The 18,931-nt window shown below is 34.5% G+C and overlaps 1 protein-coding gene across 6 annotated transcripts in view; it reads right to left on the bottom strand.

Moving 5' to 3' along the window:
• The window catches only part of dennd3b (DENN/MADD domain containing 3b), a 38,731-nt gene that overhangs the window by 17,787 nt on the left and 2,013 nt on the right, over nt 1-18,931 (bottom strand). For 3 of the 6 annotated variants that reach the window (XM_087287219.1, XM_087287218.1, XM_087287217.1), the window contains exon 1: nt 923-1,083. Coding sequence is in view for 3 of the 6 variants with exons in the window: in XM_087287216.1 (XP_087143342.1) it covers nt 4,738-4,841; nt 4,936-5,032; nt 5,110-5,265; nt 5,378-5,493; nt 7,785-8,003; nt 8,485-8,604; nt 8,697-8,808; nt 10,651-10,775; nt 11,238-11,353; nt 11,987-12,251; nt 16,303-16,386 (1,514 nt within the window). In the remaining 3 variants the exon portion in view is untranslated. Of the gene's footprint in view, nt 1-922; nt 1,084-4,737; nt 4,842-4,935; nt 5,033-5,109; nt 5,266-5,377; nt 5,494-7,784; nt 8,004-8,484; nt 8,605-8,696; nt 8,809-10,650; nt 10,776-11,237; nt 11,354-11,986; nt 12,252-16,302; nt 16,402-16,950; nt 17,007-17,571; nt 17,741-18,931 lie in introns of those variants that run through there. The other 3 variants (XM_087287216.1, XM_087287214.1, XM_087287215.1) reach the window with 3 other exon arrangements.

An 18,931-nucleotide genomic window follows, 5' to 3' on the forward strand; every position in this document is an offset into this window, starting at 1 on the left:
TCTTACACACATTATTTACTCTCACTCACACACACACACACACACACACACACACACACACACAAACACAAACACACACTCACACTTTGGGAGTTTTAAAGTTTGATTGGTTAATATCACAATAAACAGGAGTTCTGTCTTCTGGAAGCACCCGTGAAACTAAACTAAACAAGCAAACTAAATCCTGTTGCACTAATTCACTTGATTTTGATTTTGTTGTTAAAAAAAAACAAAACAAAAAAAAACAGGAAACTGTGTATATTACTGTGTTAAATGAAAATCTAAAATATTTTATGGCTTATGGCTATGATTTAGTTTAAATTTTTCTTTATTGTTTTTAATTAAATTTGTCTTACACTTTATATTTTCTGTAGTATATTTATTAATTCTGGTACTTTTACCATAAATCAACATCTTAACCATTTGGTAGAGGCTGATATTTAAGAAATTATGGTATGTGTTGAGAAAAAAATGCATTGATTGTGTTAAATTAGCGACATTAGGAGAAATGCAATCAAAAAAAATCTATTGCTTTTGTCTTGGTGTGACAGTTAAAGGGTTTTTTTGTAATACAATTTTGTTCTTTAATACAGCAGTCAGATATATGAACAAAGAAAACACACTTTCTGAATGTATCAAACAAAACTCATGCACAGAAGACTGCATGAGCATTTACAGCTAATAAACTAATATCTATATTATCCCGCCTGCTTTTTGAGCGCTGACAGGCGAGGTCTTATGATTGATTACTTTTCATCTGCTCAACAGAAAGGGCTTTAGAAATTAAGCGCTGTTCAGCCATGGCGGGAAGAATACGCGGTTATCACAGGTAATAGACACAGTGGACAAAACTTGCACATCAGACACGCTCGTGTCTGGATGGATCCACAGGTTTAACAGCCAAGAAGAGAGGAAAAGTTACCTTACAAACAGGCCAGCGGGTCAAATGTCCAAAGTGAAAAAGAGAGAGGCAGAGGCGAAGTTTTACAACATTTCTCCATAATAGTGAATTAGCGGCTTGTGTGCTGTGCCGCATCACCCTCGCGCCTCCGTCCTCCGCCATAGTATTGCGACATCGCGCATAGGAGATAAATGACGTCATCACGTAATAACCGGTTATGATCTATTACTGAACTGATATCGATCATTTTGACACCCCTAGTAACGAGTAACGATGCAGCACATAAAAAATCTATCGGAGTAAAAGTATTAAACTCATGGAAAATATGTACTTAAGTAAAAGTGGAAGTAGGAGAAAAAAACAATACAGTAAAGTACAGATACTGCCTTTTAGTACTTAAGTACAGTAGTGAAGTAGTTCTACTTCGTTACTATACATCTCTGTGTTTATACTTGTTCAAAATATTCGCATTTTAAGAAACTTTAATAGTTTCTTCATCAATATCCAATCTGGAGGCAAATACAAAACAGCAAGCTGAAGACAGTCATAAAACTTTCTCTTGGAAAGTTAGCTTTCTAATATGACCTCAATTATTTTTGGTGATGCAATATAAACTCACCGGCCACTTTATTAGGTACACCATCTGCTCATTAATGGAAATTTCTAATCAGCCAATCACCTTGCAGCAACATTAGCACGGGGAAAAAGGTGATTCAAGTCACTTTGAAAGTGGCATGGTTGTTGGTACCAGACGGGCTGGTCGGAATATTTCAGAAATTGCTGATCGACTGGGATTTTCCATGCACAACCATCTCTAGGGTTTACAGAGAATGGTCTGGAAAAGAGAAAATATCCAGTAAGCTGCAGTTCTGTGGGCGCAGCAAAAAACCACACCGGGTGCCACTCCTGTCAGGTAGGAACAGGAAACTGAAACTAAAATACACACAGGCTCAGCAAAATTGGACAATAGAAGAAATGGAGGGTCAGAATTTGACGTCAACAACATGAAAGCATGGATCCATCCTGCCTTGTATCAAAGGTTCAGGCTGGTGGTGGTGGTGTAATGGTGTGGGGGATGTTTTTCTTGGTGCACTTTGGGCCCATTAGTACCAACGCCACAGACTACCTGAGTATTGTTGCTGACCATGTCCATCCCTTAATGATCACAGTATACCCATCTTCCGATGGCTACTTCTAACAGGATAACTTGGCATGACATAAAGAATCATATCAGACTGTTTCTTTGAACATGACAAGTTCACTGCACTTAGATCATTGCACTTAAATGGCCTCCACAGTCAACAGATCTCAATCCAATAGAGCACCTTGGGGATGTGGTGGAATGGGAGATTGACATCATGCATGTGTAGCCAACAAATATGTGAGATGCTAATATGTCAATATGGACCAAAATCTCAGAAATATTTCCAGTACCTTGTTGAATCCATGCCATGAAGCATTAAGGCAGTTCTGAAGGTAAAAGTGGGTCTTACTCGATACTAGTTAGGTGTACCTAAAAAAGTGGCCGCTGAGTGTATATCGCCCATACATAAGAGCAATTCTAGTATTCTAAGAATTAGAATTCTAAGAATTCATGTTGTGCAACATGTTTATCTCTATAGGAGGTGTCAGTAAGGTTAAAAAAAACACTATAGTATTTATTATAAATTATTTTAGTATATTTTCATATGGGTGTCTGACAACTGAAAATAGATCTGGTAGCAGATATTGCAGCCTCTGTTACTTTTTACCTTGCACTTTTTTGTTAACATAATCAATATTTATTTAGTATATGTGTTTTCACATTCCGCTTCCAATGCCTAATTATTCAAATTGTTAAAATTACAATAATTAAATGTAAAATTCATAAGAATAAAATATTATTTTTTCTTAGGAAGAGTGTACTTACATTGTGATGATATTATCTTGTCATTCTGGCATTGCAATGAGTGGCATAAAATGATCTTAAAATGACACTAATATTGTTTATCGCAATATATTTTAGTACAATATACAGTATTGTACAACAAAAAATAGATAGCGTGACAGGCGTACTTATTGGTTAAGGCTGTGACATCATGACCTCTAAACAGAGATTGCCCTCAAGATAATGCCCGCTTCTAGCACCCAGACAAAGGAGAAGATGCTGAATTAACAGTCTTCTCCAGACACACCTTAAGCTCATGCCAAGCCTTATCTTTCCATTCATCAAAGATCCTAGGACTCAAAATGGTTCTTTTTCATCTACTAACTTTAACAAAGATCAACTGGAGTTGTAACAAACCGCTTCAGAACTGCCTTTCAAATAGGTGAGCCATGCAAGTATCAAACCAGCACATATTGTAATGATGCTGTAATTTTATGCTGTAATTTCTTAAAACTCTTTACTGCATGCATGTGTATGTTCGATTAGTTTAAGTTTGTGTTTAATGTATTTTATAAACCCTCCCTTGTATCACACTTAATTTTGTTCATGGTTTGTTCATAACTGAAGTCCCCAATCATGTTACATTTTTGAACAGTTTTGCAGAAAGTCAATAGCATTGAATAGGTTATTTCTCATCAACTGGAATTTAACATTCTTTAAATAATTGACCCAGAAATGTCAAGTAAAAGTGTACAGATGATCTAAAAATCATATTTTTTATTTACTGCAATTATTAGTTATGGCTTATGGGTTTGAGTAAAATGATTTGATTAATTCACCACAATGGAATGAACCGCCAACTTATCCAGCATATGTTTTACATAGTGGATGCCCCTCCAGCTGCAACCCAGTACTGGGAAACATCCATGCACTCGCATTCTCACACACACACACACACACACACACACACACACACACACACACACACGAACACGAACACGAACACACTGTGGTCAGTTTATTTTATTCAGTTCACCTATACCACATGTATTCGGACATTTGGGCAAACCGGTGCACCCGGAGGAAACCCACACAAACACAAGGTAAACATCCAAACTCCACACAGAAACGCCAACTGACCCAGCCGGGACTCAAACTAAAGACCTTTTTGCTTTGAGGTGACAGTGCAAACCACTAAGCCACCGTGTCGCCCACACAATTATCCATATTCCTAATAAAATCATCCTTATTTAAAGGCAACTGGTAAAAAAAAATAAAAATAAATCAACACATATTGAATTCATCTCATTGTTTTAACTCATGTGAAGTTAAGACACTTGCACTGTGTTGTCTAAAAATTAATATACACATCTGAATACAGCACTTTTTGTTATTTTATGCAACAAAGAAAGACAGGCATGCAGTGCTCAGCATATTTAAGTTCACCCCTCACAAACCTTTTAAATTCATATTTTTAATAGGAAGCTATACAGTATTATATTTGTGCATATACATTAGATTAGTCAGTACTGAAGCCAAATCTGGAGCTTATCTAACAAAATAACTTATGATAAAGGTCCAAAAACTAGTACAGCCACATTTATATTTTATATAAAAATGTTAAATACAAAATTTAAATAAGAAAAATCAAGAGAAGCCAAAAAAAAAGAAAAATTTAATTGAAATTTTGTAGGTTGTAATTTATTTTGCAATATTTTGATTGAATTTAATTGTATTATTTTTCAATTTCTAAATTTGTTTGGTGACTAAAATATTATTTTAATAAATATATCTGTCTAATAAATCTGTTTTGTTTAAATACATCAAAACACATTGCCTATATTGACTGAAAAATGGAAAAAAATATTAATTTTTAAAATGTGGTGTACTCAATTATGTAACTCTGGAACTCCTATCGAAAGCAAAAAAAGGTATTCATATACATAGACATATTATATTCATAACTTACTTTTGTTCTTCTGTCAGATTACTAAGCTCCAGTTGGGCAAACATATCCATTTTTCTGTTCAAACGTTCTTTTAAAAAGGAGTGGAAAATAGGTGTTTCCAAGACCTGTTGTAAAGAAAATGCTATTAGTTACACAGTTTGGTTCTATTTCTAAAAGTCAAAGACCAGACGTATTATTTAATAGAACACAGAAAATCACTTTTTTATAAAACGACTGGTCCTCTGGGTCTCTGGTCTTGAGGAACTCATCAGTATTGAAAACTCTGTGTTCGTAATTTAGGTAATCGCTGACATCTCTGAGAAAAAAAAAACAAACATTTTAATTAGTTTGTTAAAAAGTCATGAGTAGATTTCTGCACAGGCTTATACTGACCGAAACATGTTAAAGAGGAGCTCCAGGCTGATGTTTTGTATTTCCTTATTGAGTCTCTGTTGCCAACATCTTCTCTGATTTCGCAGCTCATTAAGGTCTCCACATATGCTCTGATTTAACAGATTCAGGTCATAATGCAATCGAAGACCTTTCCTTCTGCATAAAGATCCACCAAAATCATAAAATGTGACAAATACAAAACCATCAATGGTGTAATGCAACTTTGTCACACACACAAAAAAAAGTGTAATGGTTAGATGTGTCTCACCGACTTTTGAAACATTGGGCAGCTGCATATGGAACATCTGGGATGTCAAAATCAAGAATGCTGGAGCAGGATACTGTTCCCTCATCAATATTGATCAGAATCAGATCATCATTTTCCTGAAACATGAACAATAGTTTTACTAATCACAGTACACTAATACACTTTTATATCCTATTATATAAATTCCTCCTTTAATGCATACGACATGTTGTCTCAGTGTGCCAAGTACATATATTAGGATATTTATGACAATAGCTAATAGGCTATATCTAATAAGAATCTGCATAAGAATTATATTTGTCACAATCACCAGCGATCTAATCCTGACAGATCACTGGTAAACACGCAGATTGCTAAAGCACTAAAAATCCGCTGGTATTTGGATTACAAGTTTCAGTCATGCACCGCTCACACGCACATGTTCTTCATTCAGTAGATTACACACACTCATGGCTTTGAGCTGCTCACAAACTGATTACAAGGACTATTTTTTACAGCGCACACACACACACACACACACACACACACACACACACACACACACACACACACACACACACAAACACACACACACACACACGCTGAGTCTTGGTATACTGTTTGTGGACATTAAGACGTGTTTTCCTTGCCTTGGCGTTTTAGACTCTTGCCCTGTTTTATTGTTTATTCCTGTCTGCTGCCGGTCTTCTGACCACTCGCCTGATATCTGACCACGACTCTGAATTTCCTGTGTATATCTTTTTGCCTCTGCATTGACTGTTGCCTGCCTGACCATTCTCTGTTCAATAAACCTTGCATTTGGATCCTCAACTCCATTGTCCAGCGTCCCTTCACATAACTATATTATATTCATATATATATATATATATATATATATATATATATATATATATATATATATATATATATATATATATATATATATATATATATATATATATATATATATATATATATATATATATTATATAATATACAGTGTTGCTTTTTCCTGTAACAACAGCACAGCGGATAACAGTAAATCTAATAATAATAATAATAATAATAATAATAATAATAACAACAACAACAACAACAACAATAATAATAATTATTATTATAACTATTTATTACTGATTGACTTATTTTCTTATGAATTTTTATTTGCTTATTTTTTTTATTTTGTGTTAAAAAATTAAATTTTCACAAATCTCTTAATTTTTATTTTTTAACACAAAATAAGATTAAAAATAAACAAGTTAAGAATTTATAATTAATAACATAATTCATTTATAGTGAAAAACTTGATGTGGCCCAGCCTCACCCAGACTCTGTCTCCAGCAGCCCCCAGGTAAATTGAGTTTGAGACCCCTGTTTTATATTGTAATATTCATTCACTCATTTTCTTTTCGGTTCAGTCCCTTTATTAATCTGGAGTCGCCACAGCGTAATAAACCACCAACTTATCCAGCTCATGGTTTACGCAGCGGATACCCCTCCAGCTGCAACCCAACACTGGGAAACACCAAGCCAGTCACATACACTACGGCCAATTTAGCTTATTTAATTAACCTATACCACTGTGGGGGAAGCCAGAGCACCGGAGGAAACCCATGCTGGCACGGGGAGAACATGCAAATTTCACACAGAAACACCAACTGACCCAGCCGGGGCTCTATCCAGCAATCTCTTTGCTGTGTGGCAATAGTGGTACCCACTGCGCCACCGTGCTGCCCTATATTATATTATATTATATTATATTATATTATATTATATTATATTATATTATATTAAATTATATTATATTATATTATGTTATATTATATTATATTGTTATATTATATTGTATTATATTATATTATATTATATTATATTATATTATATTATATTATATTATATTAAATTATATTATATTATATTATATTATATTATATTATATTAAATTATATTATATTATATTAAATTATATTATATGTGCTGTCGCCTAACAACAAAAAGGCATTTTTTTTCGTTTGCATGCTCTTCCTGTTTGCGTGGGTTTCCCCCACAGTTCAAAAGACATGTGGCACAGGTGAATTGGGTAGGCTAAATTGTCCATAGTGTATGTACTGTATGTGTGCGAATGAGTGTGTATGGGTTTCCAAGTGATAGGTTGCGGCTGAAAGGGCATCTGCTGCGTAAACTTTATGCTGGGTAAGTTGGCGGTTTATTCCGCTGTGGCGACCCCAGAAAAATAAAGGGACTAAGCCTAAAAGAAAATGAATATTATATTATATTATATTATATTATATTATATTATATTATATTATATTATATTATATTATATTATATTATATTATTTATGGTCCTCAGTTTTTTAAACACCTGAACACAAGAAAAAAAAATTATTAATTAATATGGCTAAATAAATACTTAATTTAAGCTTTACCTCAGCAACCTCTTCATAGTGGCTGATATGGCATCCCATGATGAAGGCAGTTGGTGCCATAACAAAATCCAGCATGTGTTGGGACAGTATGGGCACAAGCGGGTGCTGCCAGCGCAAAGGCCAAATATACAGCATAAAACACTCCGCAATCAGAGTCAGTTTGGCCCAGTCCGATGAGAAGAACACCATACGCTGCTCAGTCAGAATACAGGCTATGATCTGCAGAAGAACGATGCACCATTATTCCCATGTGATTGAAACTAAGACATTCATTTTTGTTCGGTCTAACTCTGTGTTTGGTCTTAGCATTCATAAAAGTTAAAGCAGCTGTGTGTGTTTGTTGAAGTGTGCATGTGTGTGCCAGTTGTTGTAGAGGTGTAAAAATTATTTTATAGTTAGCGTGTCAAAATTGACCCGTAAGACAATCATTTTACCTTACAGGTTTACAGCTTTCATGACAATAGATAAAAATAGTAGTGATGTTGGGGTCATTTTAGAAAAAGTCATCAAACTTTAAGATTAAAAAAAACATAATTTTTTTTTTTCTGCTGCTAAAATAGTCACGAAAGATTTTTGACCCAATTTTTGTACATGAAGTCAACAATTGGGTAAAAGAGATTTTTGCCTCTCTAACTGACTGATTTCCAGATTTTTGTCCAAGAAACCCCCCAATTATTGATTTTCCATTTATATCCGAGACCTGCAGAACTTCTCTGGACTTGAAGCAGAGGAATGGAAGATGAAGGTCCAAGTCAACCACAGGATGATGTTGATCCTCTCTTGATGGAAGGACAATCATCAGAGGCTGCATGATGAACATCTGAAAAGAAAAATTGCTTAAATATATTTTACATGCAATTGGGTAAAATTGGATTTACAGTTTTAATCTGCCTCCTGATCTTCTGAACCCACCACATGCAGCTGACCAGGAGGGGGAACTGGGACCACAGATAGTTTAGCAGAAAACTCCTTCGCTCGCTCCTCCATCTCAGTCATCTGGCAGATTTTGAGCTCACGTAAGAGGCTGTGGATAGGACAGTAAACAATAATTGAGGAAATGGTGCTGTACTTTCTACAACTTCCATTCAATGTGTGGAGACAAATATGTTTGCCATTACTTTGGGGTCACACCCCAAACTGAGTGCAATGTAATTTATTAAAGGTGCCATACACATTGATACACTAAAATAAATTGTTCTCTGATATCTCCATACAAGATATGTGGCTTAGGTAAATCCTAGGAATGGGCCCTAATATGATATAATTGAAAAGTTGTGCATATTAATGAGCTCTACTCTGATTCTCCAGCAGCTCAACTCATGTCTGTGGCCATGAGCTGCATATTTTTCTCTCCATGGCAAGCTAAGAGAGTTTTTAGGAAACGAAAACTTTTTTCAACTTTCCGACTTTTCGGCTGCAATGTGGACTGTGAAAACGGATGATTTTGAAATCAATGACGCAATTCAGTCAGGTGACCAATACAGCTTACATGGTGGACGACATTGTAAAGCAGATGTTTTGGATGCTGTAGATTTTTATAGCTTTATTAAAGATTAAAGTCAGTTTGTACATGCTCCATATTGCACGTTTACTATATGGGAGCTATTGTTCAATGGCGGAAAAAGATGACAAATGCAACATTTTGCCGTGACATTTAAAAAATGGAAAGTAAACAAACGCAAGGTGGATATGACAAAGGTAGAAGCGTCTTATGTCTGTGCGCATGTGCAGTACATGAAGGAAATGTTTTCAGTAACTTTTGTGTGGATGACCATTTTCTCAGAAGAGGCGATATTGTGGATGTGGAACGTTTTTAGATGAAAACGGTTCTTTCAAAATGATCAGGATTAGTGAAGACATAGCCTGACACTCTCTCTTTCTCTCTCTCTCTCTCACACACACGTGGTATACCCTGAAATACACATGCATAAAATAATCAGTCATACTTCCTAAAATCCTTGCTAAATGACAATCTTTTCAACTGAAATGGTAGAGAGGTTTATTTTAGCTAGAAGAAGTGAGTGAGCCACCAGAGTAACCTATTTTGCTCCTGAGATGTGTTGTGGAGGAAATATAGGCTAAATTATAATTATACTTGGCAAAAGGAGCCCATTTAGATGTAATAAAAGTTGTAATTTGTAGGTTTATAATATATACAAAAATGCAAGCAAAATTTACTATCCACCACGAATAGAGAGTTTATTGCCGTTATTTTACTTCAGAAAAATTACACTAAGAGCTGAGTGATATGACACAATGTTTAAATGAGTATTAAACACTTATATTAAGTGGTTTATATGAGTTTGTTGCCTAATTACAAACATATGCTGCAAATTTCACAACATACACGTGAAACTAAACTTATGCCCCTTTGGGGTGGCATGGAATAAATGTATAATCTATATTTCCAGCATTTTGCATTCTGACGTGCTGTTAACAGACATGATCATGCTTGGCTGCCTGCTTTACAAAACCTCCTTTACTCTTCTTTAAACCCTATTCTGTTTCCAAAAAATTAGTCCCCCATACAGTACACAGTACAAGCTGAGAAAAACTTAAAAATACATTTATCATTGTTGTAACCTCACTAGGAAACATTGTGGCCAATCAAACACTGCATGAGGCATGCATATTAATGATCTCATGTAGATAATCAGAGTATATTTTTGTTCTGGTGATGGGCTTGTTTTAACCAGGATTTTACACTCACTAGATTTACATGAGAATGGTAAAACAACAGTGTTTAAGAAACATGGTATGTCAGCTCCATGCACTCTTATTATTCAGCTTATTTTTAGGTATATTCAGAGTTTCATTCTATGGCACCTTAGAAATAAATGTCTTGAATCTTGAATCTTGACAATACCTGGATAGACAGTCCTTGAGAGCGCTGTAATATGGGTGTTTTGATATAACACACACTGCATAAGGGGTATAGAGTTGTGGAGGCTTGTATGAGGTCTGGTGTCCATTTTGGTGCTGCTTCCCTTCCTGCATAAGATAAGATTGAATATGGCAGTGTCTTAACCCAAACTGTCCTATATATTAGTGTTCTTTAAACCAAATTACTTGCAAACTAGGCATAATAATTAGTGTTATTAGTTTATTTCTCCTTTTTAACAGCCGTATGAAAATTAATTGAAAATGTCAATGCCTGAAATATAAAACCGCATAATTGCCATCATCTTGTAAATTAGTCTGCAAAATACTCACAATCCCAAACATATTGCTGCTGGGATCGTTTGTCTTTGTTTGCTCCATGACTTTATTTATTTAAAGGTGGCATTGAGACCAACTATGAAAACATTACGTATATCTGCAAACAGTAACAAAACTACCGCTGCTTCAAGTGGCAATAACTCGAGAAATGCTCATAAACAGCAGGTAAAATTTAGCACAGGTGATCTGTCAATGCACAACCACAACGAGAGGTTATATAAATAAGAAACTGACCTGCGTTGCTCTGTAGAACTGGAGAACTACTCCATGAGACTGGTTTCCAAGCACATCGGTGAAGACCAAGTAGTGGAACTGTTCATCCTTTTGCTTCTTAGTTACCTGAAGTCCTCCTGATTTAGACCAAAGAAAAAGTGTTAAATCTGATTTCAAACTACTTTTGCAGAAACTGTGCACTAAAATATTTAACATTTACAGTGTGAATTGCTGATTTTTATTGATGTGTGCTGGCTCTGACCTTTGCCACCTTCTACAAATGTTATGCTCTTTCTACTAGAGCTGAACAAGATATAGTTTGAGCATTGATATCACAATGTGTGTAGTGCAAAAGTCACATTATAGGATTAAATTACTTATTAAAGATTAAAAACAAAGATCTTATTAAATATATATATATATATTTTTTTTACGATGACCATGCTATTTTACATTTCATTCTTTAAAGAATACTGTTAAACTCCCCAGAAAACCATAAATTACTGTTTATTTATTTTTATTTGTAATTTATTATATCATATGCAAACACAGCGCATAGAATAATAAGACTAATGAATTCTTTTCAGATAGAGCCATTCAAATCATCTGGTCAAATTAAAATATATATTGCGCCAAATCAAAATGTCAGATTTTTTTCTATATCATGCAGCCCTACTTTTTAAATATTAATCTATGTGATGTATGAATATCTTTGTGGACTTGAACCGCAGTAAAAAAAAGTCAAGCATTTCCATTCAATTTTGTTTCACCTGGAAAGCACAGTTGTGGTAAAGCTGCCAGATCCAGTTCTTTAAGAGTGCTGGCATTCTCTGTGGTTTCCTCCTTGGGGTTTACGGTGTTAAAAGTGGGCTTATCGTTGTTTTTCTGAATCGGAGAACACCATTGCTGAGTCGGACTTAAGGTTTCCACAGCCGGTTCCGTGACATTCTGTTTAAGGCAAAACAGAGGCCTGTGGACCTGCAGAACCTCAGGATCGAGCAGAGGAAGAGGACTTCCATTCAGTTGTGACAAAGACTGAAGAAAATAAAGAAAACATACAAATCAAAGGGTGCATGCTGCATGGTGATTAGTCTAAAAAAAGTGCACTAAGCAATGTTTCTGTTTGAGCATATGAAAGTGATCTTAAGATTTTGACACCCGTTTTTCAAACGTGCTTGTTTGTTGCATAACCAAATAATTTCCAATAATCTTCAATCATTTACAGAAATTATTATTTTAGGTTACTATAATATTAATTGCCCATCTGATTTATAGTGAGAATACAGAACAAAAAAGTACAGTTACACTTATGTAGAAAGTTTAGTGAATTAAAGCAAATGAACTATATTTCCTTTAGATAAAAGTTTTCCAGTGTTTCATTCATATAGGTGGTTCAAGAGGTCAGACAATTAATGAAGAACTAATTTATGTCAATTTGTGTTTATTATTACAGAAATGCCACAAATATTGCTGCAAATCTTTAAAAAAGTTGACGTAAAAAATCTTGTCATTTTAAGGCACAATATATCTGACATATTTCCGGCAAAACCTTCAGCTTAGTCCCTTATGTATCAGGGGTCGCCACCTGGGGTCGGATGCCCTACCAGCTGCAACCCAGATGGAAACATACATACATATTGTGCTGTATCAACACTTTGTACATAATGCACAATATAAGCAAATTACTAATCTGTACACTACTAATATTCACCTTCAAGGCAACGCTATACACTCATTAGTAATAAATGATGTAGCAGAAACTGTCAAAAAAAAAAGTAGTGCTTTTTTTTGTTATAGAAATAGCTCTTAAAGAAACACTCCACTAACTCTTCAGAGTTAGCCAGTCCGCTTGTTAAGACGTGATGGAATACGGTTTCTGCTTCTCATTTGAATTGTGAAAATATTTGTTTAGGTTTTAGTTCTATCACACATTAAAGTAAATTTATATAAAATCATGGGGTTCATGACAGTCTCTGTGCTGCATCACAGACATCAATATTTTAACAATTTATAAAAAATTAATCACTTTCTGGACATTGGATTTTAAGCCATTTATATATGCCCTCGTGATTTTCAAAAGTATTACAGCGCTTTGTAAATGTTTGTTATTACCATTTGTTGATCCTCCCCATACAGTTGTATATAGCGCTTGGACCTGAAAGCCTCTTCACGTAATGTCACATTTAACAAGCAAGTTAAGTCAATTTCCTGCTCTGGAGTGATAGCTTTTACTTAGTTTAGCATAGATCACTGGATCATATTAGACCATTAGCATCTTGCTAAAATTAAAAAAAAAAATTTTTTTTTATAATTTTCCAATGTAATGCTTGACTCTTCTAGAGTTACACTACTGTATGTACTAAGACTGACAGAAAATGAATTGCTTGGCCAATATGGCTAGGAACTATACTCTCATTGTGGTGTAATAATCAAGGAACTTTGATTATATTTAACAATGATATTATGCAAATTCTTATTAGTGGTGCAAGTTCATAGGGCTTGGTGGTGGAGACTATTTTCAGTTGATTCATAACATCAATTGCTCCCACCAAACCCAGAGATCAGCTGAATAGATAAAAAATGATCATGCTAAAGATGACACATACCAAGTTTCATTAAAATACTCCAATATGTACATAACATTTTTAGTTTATGAAAACAACTCTAAGTGTCTGACACGGAAAAACTAGATTTCATTTAACGCCAACTATGCTTCTCCGAATCTGATGAGCCCTGTCTTGGGATTTTTGGCCAAACTATTCAGAAGTTGTAAACAAAAAGAACAGTTTTTCTGACCACTAGATGACACTGAACAGGTAACCTCTGGTTATGATTTTCAAAACACATACCAAGTTTGGTCAGCATCATCTGATAGAGACCAATGGTCTAGGACATTGGTCTTAAACTCGATTCCTGGAGAGCCACAGATCTGCAGAGTTTTACTCCAACCCTAATCAAACACAGCGGATCTAACTTATCAAGCTGTTCAAGAGTACTAGATACTATTAAGCAGGTGTGAGTTGGAGGTGGTTGAAGAAAAACTGTGCAGAGCTGTGGCCCTCCAGGAATTGAGGTTGTGACCATTGATCTAGGACAGGGGTCGGCAACCCGCGGCTCTAGAGCCGCATGCGGCTCTTTAGCGCTGCCCTAGTGGCTCCCTGGAACTTTTTCAAAAAATGTTTGAAAATGAAAAACGATGAGGGAGGTAAATATATTTTTTGTTTTAATATGGTTTCTATAGGAGGACAAACAATCTTAATGTTTTCCAATGCTGTAAAAGTGTGTAGAATATTTAATTTTAACATTTCTGTCAACGAAGATTTGCGTCATAGCCTGCGACACACGTTTCTATCAGCAGGGCGGGATGCCAGGCAGGTAGCTGTTGTAAACAAACCGGCGGCTGTGTGATGCGCCATGGAGCGCAAGCTGTCTTTGCCAAAGATGTACAGCGGGGCACGCTTTCTCATTTTCCCTCCCTGAGAGAATTCAAAGAAGCCCATCCCGATCACTCACTCAACGGTAATTATTTACAAGGTGCGATCGTTGATATGCAAACTGCATTTGGGAGCAGATTTTGCGAATTGCGAAAGGAAAAAATGAGACTGTCTTTCCTTGACACACACCCCTGGAGATTGACCCTTCCTTGTTGAGCACATTCCCAGGAATGACTCGAGCTGATCTTGAAATGGAAATGGCAGACTGCGTTTTATTGCACTGTTTGTTGCCCAGATAAGGGGCACGTTGTGCACGTTCATTTTGATGTTGTTTTTTTGAATCCTCAAAATAAAAATAAAAAAAACATTAAAAAATCTGATTTCTTTATTGCATTTCTTTAATTTCATCAAAGCAAAACATAATGCAATAATATTGTAATGAAGTTAAACTTGAACATTAAACATAACTCATTAATATTGTAATGAAGTTAAACTTGAACATTAAACATAATTCATTAATATTGTAATGAAGTTAAACTTGAACATTAAACATAATTCATTAATATTGTAATGAAGTTAAACTTGAACATTAAACATAATTCATTAATATACTGTAATTAAGTTAAACTTGAACATTAAACATAATTCATTAATATTGTAATGAAGTTAAACTTGAACATTAAACATAATTCATTAATATACTGTAATTAAGTTAAACTTGAGACAGCATCGTACAACAGAGTAGTCACGTGGCGCATCATTCTCTACAGGATGCACTGCAGGGAAATGAACATTTAACCATGAAGGCTCAGTATGTATTTGTAGCTAACAAAGTCATTTTTATAGTAGGCTAATATAGCTAATATAAATACATACAGCATGTGTTGCCATCATTATAAGGCTTATATAAGGCTTATATAAGGCTTTGAATTTTTTGCGGCTCCAGACATATTTGTTTTTGTTTTTTTTGGTCCAATATGGCTCTTTCAACATTTTGGGTTGCCGACCCCTGATCTAGGAGGAGATAAAAAGTGTTTCTAAAAATCCAAGCTCATCAATTCATTGACAAAAAAAAATAGAAAAATTAAGAAAATTGGAAAATTATGAAAAAGAGAGAATTGAAAAACTTTGATGTCACTTAAAAGCAATTGCATCAAGCCAGGAAATCAAGCCATTTCAAAAACATTTCAAACCCTCCCTTTTTTGAAAATTACTAGCTTAAACATGAGTAAAAATTTGGACAGTTGGTAACTTAACATGGGAGAGATAACAAATTTGTGTAAGCTACAATGTTATTTTTTGTTAATGTTAATGTAATATTTAGTTAATGTGATTGTAAGTTAATACTGTCCAGTGCCAAATTACATAAATGTTTACCATAACGTTCCATTGGCTGTCACAGATTTAACAGTGAACAAAAAGAAGAGGAAAAAGACGGGTAATTACAGCTGCCTATACAAGTTCTGTCAAATAAATATTAAAATAATAAACACTCACACCCAAACTGAAACCAACATAGACAACAATCAGGAATTCCATAACACAATATTGTTGAGCTCTGGGCCTGTCTAATCATGTCTAACAGAATGTTTAGTAATAAAGACATCCCGTGCAGTAAGATGCTTTACAGTTATTATTACACATTATTCTACCTGAGACAGCTTATTCAACTTATCAGATGAAGCTCCAATAACAATGCATGCTTCCAATAATCCTGAAGGCAGACCGTCTGCCATTGAAAATCAGCAGATCTGCAAAGAAAGAAACAACAATGAAGAAAATACTATTATTCATTTAAATTCATCCCAAATTAAATCTTAAAGAGGATAAACATTTCTGTTTGACACTCAATGGGGCGTCCCTTAAAGATTCTATATTAAAATTAATGAAATATTAACACAAATGTCAGCTAAGTGATAAGCGAAAACAATCAATTATCTTTTGCAAAGACAGAGCAGGACACAGGTAACATTTTAAAGGACAACACCAATGATGCCAGCTATTGTAGTAGAAACCATGAAGAAACAAGTTATAACAGGCTCACAGGACAACACGGATGAGGAGGCATGCGTCACTAATCAGATATTCCTGCTCTGGGAAATTCAAGGGTTAAACTGGATTCATGTGTGGTGCAAGAGTAAAAACTTCTCAGCAGAAGAGCTAAAGGGATGGTAAAAATTCAGTCCTCATTTACTCACCGTTTATTTGCCACAAACCTTATTGACTTTTTTTCACCTGTCGAAAATATTTTAAAGAAAGCTGAAAACCTGTCTCTGTTGACCTTATTTGTTTTTACTTACAATGAATGACATCGCTTGCAGAATAGTAGCTTTCTTTAAATTATCTTCATTTGTGTCTAACAAAAAAAAAAAATAAAATATTCAAACAGGTTTGAAAGGTGACAGATAAATAATTATTGAGTAATAGTTTATTTTTTTGGGTGAACTATCACTTTAAGGCTAGATGATTTGAATAAGCAAATTACGTATGAAAAATGACTATTTTAAAACTGCAGTCCACAACTGAAACACAGTGCAAATCATAGTAAAAAGGCTCAACTGTTTGCAAAAGAAACAAGCAAGCAAATAATAATAATAATAATAATAATAGAACACAAAAATAATAGTCATCATCATCACATAAAATTAATAATACTTCACAATCCACGTTGCAAATCATTCGGGTATTGTTTTTGACATAAAATAGTTGATACTTCAAGCACAATAACAGACAAAAGCGTGTTAAGCGTATTAGAAATAACTGCAAAGGTGCTTTCAAATATGAAGTGTCGGTCTCTCTGTTTGCGTATAATCTTGCAATCTTTAAAGTTGTATGGTTACGATGAAAATATTTTTTCTGCAGCACTTTTTTTCTACAAATACAAAATGCCCACATTGCCGTAGAGATGAAAATGCACGCACCTTTTGTCGATCCGTATTCCGAAAGTGAAATTAAGCATCGGAAGAGATGGAGGCAGATAAGTCACAATGAACAAGCAAGAGGCGCACAGGATCTGCGCATGCGCTTCGGTATTAGCAACAGTTGTTTTCAAAGGTCAGCGTATACCTTTAGCTTGACACAGTAACAGTGCTGAAAATTAGAAACGTATTAAAATTATTGTTGGCACTTCTAACTACGCTTATGACACATATTACAACAATATTCATTTAATATTAGATATTTTAGGGGGATAAATATTATAATGTGTATGATAAACAAAATTACGATCATGCCAGAAATCATTAGAATAGCTATAATCTTCCATGAATATATTTGGTAACTTTCAGACTGTGCAATATATCAAAAGTCATTTTTGGATTAGCAATGTGCATTGCTTTCATTTGGAAATCTTCAAATATTCTCAATACTTTTTTTAAACTAAGATTTCAGATTTTCAACATAATATCTTGGGCAAATATTGTACGATCATAACAAACTATAAAAGGAAAGATTGTTTATTCAGCTTTCAGGTAATGTACATATCTCAATTTAAAAATAGAACTCTTAGGCCTGTGACTTATTTTGTGGTTCAGGGTCAAATTTCTCAGAACTAAAAATAAAATCATCAACTTTTAAATAAAAAAGGTACAAAACACTATATTGTGGTTTTGCCAACTTATGCTGATTAGCAGATGCAAATAAGTGCTCTCTATTCCTGTCTTCAAATTTATGCCTTAAGACATACAGGCCATGTGATTTACAGAAGTTGCATTACGTATATTAAGGATAATATGACAAACATATTATAATATTTTATTTTAATCTATTAATCTTATTTAAAAATATTTTAATTATTTTTTATTATAATCATAAGTCATATTCTTAAAACCTTTTTGTTTTAATTGTGTTTACCGTTCTATGATGTTATTGCCCAGTATATTTATGTTTATAAATAAGATGAATGATTAAGAAATGACAAGCAAGACTGACTGTTCTCACACTCTAATGCTAGAGTTTCCTCAAGCAGGAAAACCACTAAGTTGTGAGAAGGCTAAAAGTGCCCACACACACAGACAAAAGTTGATTGCAAAAAAATGATGCAAGTGCAATTACTTGGTCAGCTGTTTACAAACTTTACATCCACTTGACCGAATACGCTTAGAAAGGTAATGGTATGTTTGTATTTATGGTCCATACTTGCACCTTGAAGGGTCTACATATTAGCCTACTTAAAAAGTACAAAACTAAATGTGCGATCTCTTACCCAGTCTGCTTTTGGTGTAAATACCCACAGGTACAGTGGTCGGGACCACATAGAAATAGACTTTCCAACACAGAGCA

The sequence above is a fragment of the Danio rerio genome, chromosome 16 (assembly GCF_052040795.2).
Source record: "Danio rerio strain M-AB ecotype USA chromosome 16, GRCz13ab, whole genome shotgun sequence".
NCBI lineage: Eukaryota > Metazoa > Chordata > Actinopteri > Cypriniformes > Danionidae > Danio > Danio rerio.